The sequence below is a fragment of the Crocodylus siamensis genome, chromosome 5 (genome assembly GCF_052110815.1).
Source record: "Crocodylus siamensis isolate JL-2025a chromosome 5, ASM5211081v1, whole genome shotgun sequence".
NCBI lineage: Eukaryota > Metazoa > Chordata > Crocodylia > Crocodylidae > Crocodylus > Crocodylus siamensis.
Window position 1 is genome coordinate 2,640,143 of NC_143399.1, and position 12,166 is coordinate 2,652,308.

At 43.0% G+C, this 12,166-nt stretch overlaps 1 protein-coding gene across 2 annotated transcripts in view; it reads right to left on the reverse strand.

Moving 5' to 3' along the window:
* Nucleotides 1-12,166, reverse strand: part of GPBP1L1 (GC-rich promoter binding protein 1 like 1) — a 39,605-nt gene continuing 27,439 nt past the window's right edge. The window contains exons 8-13 of one of the 2 annotated variants that reach the window (XM_090050023.1): nt 11,084-11,170; nt 8,573-8,713; nt 4,554-4,712; nt 3,251-3,375; nt 1,160-1,262; nt 1-912 (exon numbers count right to left, since the gene is read on the reverse strand). In XM_090050023.1, coding sequence (XP_089906149.1) covers nt 766-912; nt 1,160-1,262; nt 3,251-3,375; nt 4,554-4,712; nt 8,573-8,713; nt 11,084-11,170 — 762 coding nt within the window. In that variant the 3' untranslated portion in view covers nt 1-765. The remainder of the gene's footprint in view (nt 913-1,159; nt 1,263-3,250; nt 3,376-4,553; nt 4,713-8,572; nt 8,714-11,083; nt 11,171-12,166) is intronic. The other variant, XM_090050024.1, reaches the window with a different exon arrangement.

Here is a 12,166-nt window from a genome sequence, read left to right on the forward strand (position 1 = left end):
CTGATGCAAAATATTTATTCCAAGTTAGTTATTTTTTGATGCAGTAGTTTTTCCCCTCATACAGACTCAATGTGATAGTCACTTTTTTAAATCTGTAAATAATGTTATCAAAATAATCTTAATCTTTGAAATCTCACAAAAAATTTATATTTTACAATCCACCCTGAATATCAAGGCTGCAAGAAGAACACAAACAATTCCTATATCCAAATATTTTACAGCTGTACCCAAAAAAAAAAGAAAACCACAAACGCCTGGTTAAGTGATGAAGCTCCCCGAGCCGCCAAAAAAATAAAATAAAAAACTCATGTTATTAGCATTAATTTAACACAATTAGAACTTCAATAGCCATTTTGTCATTGACAATGATTGTTTTAGCACATTGTTACCGCGCAACATTATGCAATGCAGGCGGCATTATTAGAAGCTTGTTGTTGCAAAGATCAGTCCCCTGTATCCTGCTTACAAGACTGAACTTGTGCATTGCCCCAGAAGGGATTTCTGTCAAAATCTGCTAGCTGCACAAACTTCTATTAAGCATTAGGGCAAAACCAAAAGAAAAAGCTAAACAAGCCAATTTCTTTTTTTCTTTGGGATACGATTATTTCCCTTGTGCAAGAAGTATTCAACAACAAAAGAAAAACTTGAACAGACTGGAGACAGAATAAACTCTGTTTAGTTTATACAACCCCAAACACATGTTGAACTATGAACTGAGTTTATTGGGTTGGTGTTATTCATTTTTTAAATTTTTTGTGCCCACTTTCAGGCATCATCGTCTGAAGTTTCGCTGCTACTAGTTTCTGTGTCCGAGTCCTCAAACTCTGTCTTAAAAGTGCTTCTCCACTGGGAGAACAGGCTGGAGCTGCGGCCCTGAAGAAATCCATTCTTCCCGAATCCATTTCTTCTTAGCTAGAGGGGAAAAGAGAATGAAAGTTTAAGCCAGGATGAAGTGTGAAGAATAAGCAGTCAGTGACAATATCCATTCTAGTTGTACATGTGTATTTTTTTCCACCATGGATGATTCATGATCACTTGAAAATCAAGATATACTTCCTATTACCACTTTGTCATACAGAACAGAAGTCTAAAAACTCATTGCAGGAACTCGATGTGCAAAGGGGATGAGGGAGAAGAGCCAGCACAGCCATTAACATACCTGCTCAGATTTAACTTGGAACTCTTTGAGCTCATCCTCAGTGAGGGGAAGGTAGTTCTCTTCATTTTCAGGATACTCCTGCCATCCCATTTCTTTTAATAATCTGGTCCGTTTTTTTGGTTAAAAAAAAAAAAGAAGTCAAAAGGTTAAAAGGAAACAAAAGAAAAAAAAAGCAGGATTGGTTTTAATCAGATGCATGAGTGACTGAATGGGGATGGATGCTTCCAGGAGTTAGCCATCTAGATTTAGGGAACATCTGTATTTTTTTTTTTTTTTGTAGCTAAGCCTGGTGTATGCATCACACACTTCATACTCAACATGAACATTTACAAATTTCTAATCATCCACAGCCCAGCAAAACTGGTAGATTGCTTTAGCTTTCCTGCTTCCACAATAAGACTGAGTGGGTGGATGATTTTTCCTGGGGACACTGAAGGGGGGATGTGTGGCAGCTAAAAACATTAGACCTGAGCATTTCCCAAACCCTATTACCCTGGCTCAAATCACTAGATCACACTGCTATTGGTTACTCAAACAAAATCTACACTTTGACACAATGTACAATTTCCCCCCCCATTTTTCATGTTTTTAAAACATGGGGAACCTATCCAATCGGGACACTATGCGAAGAGAAGAGGAGACAAAGTCCTAAGCTGCAGGAAGCACCAGCAGCTGGGGGGTGCCGCTTTCCTCCCCAGCTCAGCAGCAGGCTGTTCCTCGCCGCCGCTGCTAGCCTGGGCCCTGTGCCGGCTCCAGGCTCGCTCGTCAGGTTGAGCTGGGCACAAACTGCTGCTGGGGTGGAGGAAAGCACTCCCCTCCTCACTGCTCCTGGGCAGTGTTTGCTACTGGAGTCTGGGCTGCAGCTCCTCCGCCGCCGGCTCCGCGGTGCCCAGCGTGGCAGCAGTGGCCATGTGGAACAGCTGCACTGGGCAGCTCACAAGCGGTGGTGAAGGAGCTGCATCAGAGCCTAGCACAGCATGGGCTCCAGGCGGGCAGCCACAGCAAAAACTGCCCAGTGAGGGGGGGGAGGGAGAGAAATTTTCTCCATTCCAGCAGCAGTTTGTCCCCTACTGCCACTGCTCAGCCCAGACGTCCCCGCCTGTACCATGGGGCTGGGACTGAGTGGGCATGAGGCAGCCAACAGCAGCCGGATGGAGCACGAGGCCCGCACCAGCAGGGTAGGAGCGTGGGGTCCCAGATGGCTGAGGCTCTTTGCACCCCATGGCTCCCATACCCACATGCACACACATACCCCTCCACCTACAAACCCCCATACCCACCCACCCACAGCTCCCCACAAACCCCACCCCCACCCGACATCCCTGCACATCCCACACGATATACAAGTCAGACTACATTTTGAGCTTTATGCAGTCACTTCTATATATACAGCACAAACGCACACAAATCAGGACTTTTTTTGAATTAAATTAAAAGATATTATTATGAGTGTTTGATTTTTAGTATACAATGTTTTTTCCATAAGATGGCAAGCCCTCTTCCCCAAAGGAGTACTTTCAGGGGCAAGGGGAGGGACGTCCAGTAGCAAAGGTCAGAGGTTAACGGGGTAGGACTAGGACTTCAAGTCCCAAGACATCGACCAGGGGGTGGGGCACTGTCAAGGGGCGGAGCTAGCTATACAGCCCTTGACAGCTTGCCAAAACTGGGTAAGCAGCCCTCCACTCAAAATGATTGCCTGCCTCTGCCCTAATCCTTGCCACCCACATTTGGAAACCACCTGCAAGTCGGATGGAATAGGGCCAGAGGCTCTGTCTGGTTCGCCTGCTTTAGGAAAGAGCCAAAAAGCCAGACACCCTTAGGTGGTTTATGGAAGCTGAGCTAGAAGAGTGCCAGGTGAATAACAGAATTTGGATGAAATCCTGGCACCAGACTCCACTGGGGCTAATATTTCATGCCTGTATCTTGCTTTCTACTATGTCTTCTCTCAGTCCTGTAACTGTTCTGTAGCTCACACACCTTCAGCACAGCACAAGCCACACTTGTTCTCTGGAGAGGAATCTCCTTTCCTTTAGCTTAAAGCAGCAAATTACTTCTTTCCACACCAGAGACCCTCTTCTGTTGTCTTCTCACCTGTGTTCTGCTTCCAGTGAATGAGAGAGATTCTCTCCCTCCTCCATCAAAGGGAGAGAAAGGCCGTTCTGGTGGCAATTCTCTTCCCAATTTTCCTTTGGTTCTGGTGTGCTGTTGCCCTCCACCTAAAGAAAAACAGGAGCTGCACCATATCAATGAGACACCAGCCCTTCAATACACGCAGCCCAAATCCAAGTCTTAAATACTCATCTCCTGTCAGTGCTTCAAAACTGAGTCTAGGTTATCATGAAGAAGTAGATGCTGTCTGACATGGACTTGAATTTAGTGCCTTTTGGTTCCATTTCAAGTGGACCAAAGTCCACAACACAAGCTGCTGCTGCTGGCTGCAGAGGCCAAGGAGCTGATACTACAGAGTGAACTCCACCCATCTATCACAAGAAGTACCCATCTGCATCAGGACTCACCCAGTGGTGCACAGAGGAAGTCTACTCTGCTACTGCTTGTTTTGTGGCTCTTGGGGACCATTTCAGGTCTCCAAAGCATCATTCCTGCACCTTTCTCCAGTGCTACAAATCAGTTTCCCTTTTGGACCACGGCATATTTTCTAAAGGGACAGTTTATTCACAGAAGCATAAAAGAGAACAGAACTGTTGTAAAACACTGTCCCAAAACTACTATTTAAGTGCAGACTGGCAAGGAGATTTGGAAAGTGGTTGAACATTCTTTTAAATATTGATAGTGTTCATCAGAAAAATTCCTTAGAACCTCGTAATTCTAAACACCACCCTTTTCCTTTGCCAAATATCTGTCATTTTCTTTTCTCATTCACTCTTCTTTGCTGTGCACTGTATACCAGCTTTACTCACAAGGAAGTACAATTTTAGGGTCAGTGCCCATTAGCAACTGCAGATCTAGCAGACGCAACATAAGAACCGCTTCTCTCAGTTACTTTCCCTACCACCATTTTAGAGAAATGATGAATAATTCCCCCCCACCCCAATAAACAATGTTAAGACAAAAGTTTAAAGTGTGGGTAATGCAAAAACACAGAAGAGGTGTGGGGCAGGCACATATCAACATGCAGCATGTTGAGCCCTCCTGCGTTTCTAGTCGGTATTCTCTCCCTCTAGTGACTGCAGCCCAGGAAGCAGGAGTTAAACTATTACTGACAATTCTCTTTAAGCAAGCGATTAGCTGGCAGTGATGCAGTCATCTCTATTTGTGAAGCAAGAGCTTGGAATTAAGTTCCCTCCTGCTTGAAGTAAAGGTATGACTATCGTTTCTGTGCAGAGATCCTTATGACATGCAATGCCCAGGAAAGTAGCGGAGGCAGTTTTCTTACATCATCCAATTTGTCACATTCTCTGTTCTCTGTGATCTCCCCATTCCTGTCATCTTTCAGTGCCTTCAAGAACTCGCTCTTCTTATCAGTGGGACGGCGCATCAGCTTTGTCAAGCGTGAAGAACTGATCTCAATGGGAGGGGTGGTGCTGGAAGGACTCTGGACAGGGAAGGTGGAACACACATTAGAAACATTTTTAATCCATTCCTGAAAAGCTGGCTCTGCTCACAGTTTGGGTTTGTTTGCAACTTTTAATACCGTGACCAAGAGCTCCTGATCTGGCCGAACTGCCTGCAGGAGATCTCCTTTCAGTTCTCCAGAGTGCTTGGCAGCACTGTTCCAAATCTATTCCTTCTCTCACCAGCCTGGAAGGCGAGTTTCCCAACAAGCCTTTTTATCAGTTTCTGCCACTGTTTCTTCTCCTCTTAACTCATGCTGTCATGGAGCTATCACACTTGTCTTGCTCCTCACTTAATACACTGCTTGATGATGTGAGCTATCCATCCTGGCATCACTTGAGGTTAATTCAGTGTCCCCATTAGGAGTGATGCAGGACTGCACCGATGACTCTTGCCTGTTTGCAGACGAGTCCACAGCCTCACAAGTTTCTGGGGAACAGACTCCCTCCCTGCCATCCCCCCTTCTCCCTTCATACCCACTAACCTAAACAGCTCTCCATACCTCATAAAAGCCTACCCAATTAAATTAATGAAACCAAAGTGGTGCCATTATCCTGTGCAGCATGTATAACAATGCTGGTTGAGCCAGCCAGATGGCAGAGCAGCTGGCATATTAGCCTTCTTGTACAGTGTTACAGAGGTTTTAAACTGAGAACTGGGACTGGGACTCAGAGAACTGGGACTCGTTTCATCTTTATAGTTGAGATGTACAATTCAAGTTAAATTGGAGGATATGTACCAAGTCCCCAGCTTCCTAATTTTCCCCACCGCTCCCAGTCTTCATCTACGATATTCAAGTCTGGCTACTCCAGAACAATGAGAAATCCTGTTTTTTTGAGTCTTGACTCTCCACTGAAGGAAATGTCAAAAGAGTACCTTAAAATCTCATACACAAATCAATCCCTTTCTTTCATCTATGTGCTTTGACTTATCCCCCTCTTCTTACAGTATACAAGGACAAGAATGACATAAAGTAGCTTCTCGTTGCAGGATTTGGAGAGGCTTTGCAGGACCATTTCAGATTCTTCTTGTGGGGGTGAGAAGGTTGCCAACAGATAATATGCTTAATATGTCAAATTTACTTTGCAACACATTTTCAGTACAGTGGACGCAGCCCTTCTAAGCAGAGACAAAGACAAAGGGAAAAAATGTTCGAGAAAACAAAGGTAAGAAGAGGCACAGTGCTGGTTTTGGTTCCTAATTCCCACTGTATATGAATGGTAGGATGAAATCAATCTCTTCTGGAGAAATGTGTACTATAAATGGTAATAAAATTGTGTAGTGACATGTGTCAGGCAGTCATTTCAAAACCTGTCTAATTCAGCAGGAGAAGCAAACAGCTGATTGTAAACCCCCCGTTTCTGACAGGTACGTGAATGTCAGGATAAAATAAAAACCAAAGCGCCGCTGAGTTTGAAGCTCTCAGCATTAAATTAATTTACCTGTGTAAGTGACAGAAGGTGACTGAACAGAAACACAGATAATATGAAAATATGACATTTCTAGTAGATTAGAAAGCACATATAATGTGAGTCCATAAAATATCTTGTGCTCTTATCTACAGCAGCCTTTTCAAAGACAACGGTTCAGAAATGCTAACGTATCAAGAACTCTATTTTACAAACTTTAAGGGGTGAGGAGAAAGGCAACCATAAAAAGACACTGACTGAAAAACAGACAAACCTTTGAAACTAATGTGGCTACCTTATCTGAGAAAGGAGGAAACTCAGGCTTAAATTTGTATATTCAAAATTCTTTACAGAAGGATTCTGAATTTGAAATTACCTCATCTTTCTTTTACTGAGGACTCCAGTGTCTAGAAACGTGGGGACTACACATACAAAAGCTATGCGTATCATAATAAAGAATGAGCTTCAACAATGACCACTCACTTAAAACTGAGCTGCCAAGATTGCAGAACGTGCTCTTAGGGGAAACACGGGAAAACCTATGCCTCAGGATTTTAAAAGCTGATTAGGTAAAGCACCTAAAGCATCCTCATAAGGAGTAATCATCCCCCCAGTATTTGGAGAAAGGCATTGGTGACCTAGTAGCCATCTCCCCTAATATCCAGTATGAAATGGTGATGTGTCATATGGTACCTTTTGTTTTCAAAACATTTTACAGATGTTTAACTTGGATCTTCAGCACATTCATAAGGTGGGCATTAGCCCTCTCTTTCCAGAAGCAGGCACTGATTTTACTAGGTCAGTGAATTAGATTACTGGGCTGCAATCCTGGATTTAGACCATGTTTTTACATAGTGGGAGGTAAAGCTGAGTAGCTGCAACTCTGCACTGCTTAATTCTAGCCTGGACAAAAACCACTCCGTTTCCAGTTTAACTGATTACAGATACTGGTGCTATAGTGATGATGCAGTTGGAGTGCCTTTCAACTTGTTTGTTTTCTCCTGCAAAACCGTTAACAAGCAGATAGTGCTGGAAAAAATTTAACATAATGAGGAACTTTCAGAGATTTTCTAAAAAGGATTTCTTGTCTCTGAAAAAAAAAAAAAAAAATACAGATTTTCTGTCCCAACTGCTGCCTGGTAGGTACCTTTGTGTCCTTACTACACAGAAATTCAGACAAAAGCTACCCAAGACAGAGTACGGTGTACTACCTGCATCAGGAAACAAGCACGTGCTTATCTGAATTTGTTTTATGCTTCTCATCTGGTGATGAAAGTTTATTTCGTGTATGTAACTGGTGTTGTAGTAGCACCCAAACTATCTCATATGGACACAAGGAAAAAAGTCCCCGACCCCCAAAAGGGCTTACACAATTTAAAGTAAGTCTTTTAGCAAAGAAAACAAAAGGGACAGAACACAAAATCAGAGTCAAGATGATTGGCACGTTCATTAGTGTTGCCTTCTGTAAGCAGCTTCTTTCCAGCTTCTCTCCTGAATCTGCTTCCTTCAGCAAAATTGAAGTCCTACTAAAATACCATCTGCAGTAGATTACTATCACAGCTCCCAGAGAGGAATTACTTTCATTTGAAACGATTCTCTTTGTTCTGTAAGAAATAGTTACAGCCTAAAAGGACAGCATGCACACCAGGCAGTCTCTCTTACTTTTGTTACTGCTCAGTAGATACCCAGGCATTTCTCTCAAGTTGGGGAATGACATCAGACTGCTTGTTATCAAAACGACAAGGTTCACTGTCAACAGAATTTAACTTCTTCCCTCATCTCTTATTACTACTTCCCTCTGATTCATTATACTTAACAGTTAAAAGGACAGAAGTCTTGGCCGAGTAATAACTAGTTATTCTGAGGTGCTTTTAAGGATGCCGATGGCCAGAGAAAAGGAGGTTAACACACTGAAGATGAATGTCAAGTACAGAACCCCAAAACTGCTACACAATCATTAGTGTTTTATTTTAAGAATAAAAATTAAAATCTAGCAGATTATTTATTTGTACTTTACTCAGTTTGGACATTAAAATGCAACTAATTAGTTTCACTTCTTGGTTTTCACAAACTAACGAAAAGCTAATGTGTTCTGCCTCCCAATAATAAAGGGGAAGTTTTCACTGAATTCATTGATTCACTTTAATTCTGTGCAAGCCCAATTACCACACACTGTTATTAAAATATGAAGTACGTGCACCTTGTATGACAGGTTCAATTCCAGTAAATCTGGGCAAATGCTTGCTGCAGCACTTTTTGCATCAAGTAGCCCATCATCCATGAGCGTTTCCACTGATGAACAAGGAATTTGGCGCAACGTGCAAAGAACCTATGACACCCGAGCACTCTTCCACCGTTCCCAGCTAGGTACAGACAACAACGCCTCTAGAAGGAAACATTAGTTGAAGAAATTCCCAACCCAACTTCTTACCTCTTTGGGAGAGGTGAGGACTGAGCCACTCGCCAGTACCACTGGTTTGGTTACAGACACCGGACTGGTAAAGGCAGAGTCACGGTTGGAGGAGAGTGAGCCCGGTTTATGTTCACTTCGGTTAGATTTCCACGGACTTGGCTAGATGGAAGAGAACACAACAGACTAAAAAGTAAGTGGTACAGCACAAGAGTGGGATGCTTACAAATGATACAACAAGTTAAAGCAACATTCAATTGGATTAACGAGTTGTCAGATGAACGGAACAGATTCTCTCCTCCCACTCCAAAAAGGTCTCTCAACTTCCTCATGTTTGACCTTGAGGATCCCCCTTTCTTGTCTCTCAGCACCCAGCACAGCCCATAGTGATACCTTGAGTTACAGCTACCTTGTGAATGAGAAATGACTGGAACTGTACCAGGGACCAACTAAATGCGTCTGAAAACTGCTCCCAACCCAGAGGCAAGATCATAATTAAATTAACCCAAATTTCCTACAGAGCAGTGCTGCACACCACCACCAACCTGACTGCATTATTCAACTGAAACTTCCCCTGGCTGAGAAAAAGAAAATCCAAAGGATTTGTAGGCTAGGAATAAAAGGCAGGACATGGGGAAATGAAATAGTCCACTTATGCCTTGCTTGTTCAGTGAGATACAGAAGACAACAGATATAATAAAAATCTAGAAAGAAGCCTCAAGATTTAGACTGGGAATCCAATTTACTGCGGGACAGAAGCACATACACCAACACATTTTCTACGTCAATCCTCATGCAACTAAGCAGGGGAAAATTTCACTCTGATCCTGCTTGGTGGCAAAGCCATGACTACGGTTACAGAAAGCTGCCTTGGAAAACATATCTGCTGCATGAAAAATTATTTTCTTGAATGTCTCTCAGCCGAGAACAAACTATGCAACAGGGATCTCAAAACAGAAAGCACAGCACCAAGTATCACGTGAGAAAGGCGCACAATGGAGTAGGCTCTTGCTTCTACCACCTTCATTTTAATGAATCTTAACGTTCTGAATTAGTACAGTACTAAATAAGTAGAATACTGTACTTTCCTGCATAACATGCTCCCACAAATACATGCACCTTCTTTGTGGAAGGCAGGATGTAGAAAAAGACTTTTCCAGTGTCATGGCTGCCTACATGTTGCAATTCACTTGCCCTCAGCCAGTTCAATGTCGGCTTCAGGCACAAGCTATATTGTTAACTTCCCTCAGCCACGAAGAAATCAGCAGCTTTTGGCTGCTCAGTCAAAAGCTGCAGCCAATTCCTTGCTGGCTGCAAGAGGGTTACACTGGACTCTACCCCTGCAGTTTGCTGGCAGCGAGAGAAGTTGTAGGCATTAGAATACAGCATCTATATAGACCTGTTCCAGTCTAGGAAAAGCAGTTCCCCTGCTGAAGTCATGCACCCCAAATCTGGAGGGTTGATTCTTAGGAAAACAGTGCATTTAGTAGGCAAGTAAATAGTACTGCTAGAGGCATAAAGGATGAAGCTACATCTGGGCCTAAAATGGATTTTGTACTTGCAGAGGACAGCAGAGCACATGCCGCTCAATTATGGCACCAAGAAACATCATAAGGTGACCCACAGTGCTCCCTCCTAGACAGGAGGTCACGGAGCTGAGGCAGAGCACAACGATGCTTACAGGAAGTTGCACTAATGCACCAAACTACTTCTGGATGGAGCAAGCCCAAAGGAAATGTGCCACCTTAGTCTGGTACTGCTTAGGGCTCTACCTGAATGGTACACACACATTCAGTGCAATTTCTTTTCTTTGGGCATTTATCTTTTTTTTTTTTTTCAGTTAGGTCTCACCAGTTCTTCTCCTTCCTCCCACCTATACTCAGGTGGGCTCAGCAAAGAAGTTTGTTTCGACTTCGGACAAATTCCACTGCCTTATGGTTTTTCTTGCCAAGAGGGGAAAAAAAAACTGGAAACAGCCCTTGTTATGCTAAAAACGTTCCATCCCATTTCATTCAAAATGACACAAGTCATTTTCAGAAACTTGTAAGAAATACAAAAGGAACCAAAGGGCCAGATGCACAGAACAGATAATGGCTGAAGCATCAACATCATCCTCTTAGCTAACAGGCCGTTTGTTAGGTCACTCATTTAGGATACAGAGAATCTAGTTAAAGTCCCTCCTCTGCCTTAGGAGATTGGAACCCACTTTCCTAACTAGAGTATACCTTAGCTACCCTGTAGTTAGGGTGTTTTGGGGTGTAGTGCTCGCTCTCCCCAGTTGCAGCTGTTCTACTTCATGCAAAGCAGGCTGGTGCCTAAGCCTTTAACTCGTTCTAAGCCTCTGACCACAGCTAATTTAAGTGACAGACAAAGAAAGAGTAGGATAGAAAAGCAAGATGTCTTCAAAGGTGCATTTGCAGTGAGTTAGTGGGGGCGGGGGGGGAAGGGGGAGCAGGGCTGAACTGATCTGGGGTCCAGAAATGTTTTTTCCCCTTTACATCAACCTGATCCTGTTTTAGACTCCCCTCCTACCTTAGTCTGGCACCTCTTTCTACAAGTCAGGAAACTGGTGCAGATTATAAGCTTCTCTGGGGCAGAAACGATGTTTTCATTTCCTGTCTAACATATAAAATATGTGCAGTCCATTTATTTAACTTGTAATCACTGAAGAAGTTTTAGAAAACGGCAGCCCCTAAGAGCCAAATTTAGCTTAAGAACTAAAGGCAATGTTCTTTGGTTATCTGATCCTTGACCGGGGTTTTTTTGCACTGTCAGCACACACAGATCAAATTCCAAGTACTTGAGGAACAAGGCACGCTGTGCAGTATTGGCCCATTAATTCTCTCTCTGTATACCATGCAAGAGAAATAAAGTAAGGCACAACGTCAGCTATGCTAGCATGCACTGCGGCCATTATAAGGCAGAACCAGAGAGCAGAAGTGAAAAATCATATCATGTTGTAATTGGTATTTTGGCACAAAGGTTTAGTTGTCTACCTTCTGCACCAAAATTGCAATGCCACTTTAGTACTCAAATCAAAGGCTTCATGTTACTACATGCTCTACTAAGTCTGTACTTGAGGATCCATCCAACTGACCCACAAACTATCGTAGCAGGGTTAAAACACACCGCATAGTGGAAACCCTGGGATTCTCAAAGAAGCCTAAGTGACTTATTAGGTTATTCATTTCCAAGGGATGTGGGCACTTAACTCCTCTAAGACCCTGTGAAAATCCAAGTACAAAATACCATTTTCAAGGCACAATGAAAACAAGCTGAGTATTAGAAAAAGCTTCCAGACAAGCTGTCAGTCTTTTCCAGGAGGGAAGTCCCAGCCAAAACAAAATGCTCTAGAGACTACTCTGCATGGAACAATTATATATTGGAAGAGGAGAATAGGTAACCAAATAAGCTTTCCATCTTCACGATCTCAGATTTCCTGCAATAATGCTCTGCTGTGGGATGGGCAATAAGCAAACAGGAGAAAAACAACCTAGCGATGAAAAAGACAGGATTTTTGGCCTTCCGCTTCAACAACTGCTTGATACCCTCATTTATCATGACAGGCACACAGGTAGGTTACACAAGCTGTAAAACTGAATATAAAAACAGCAA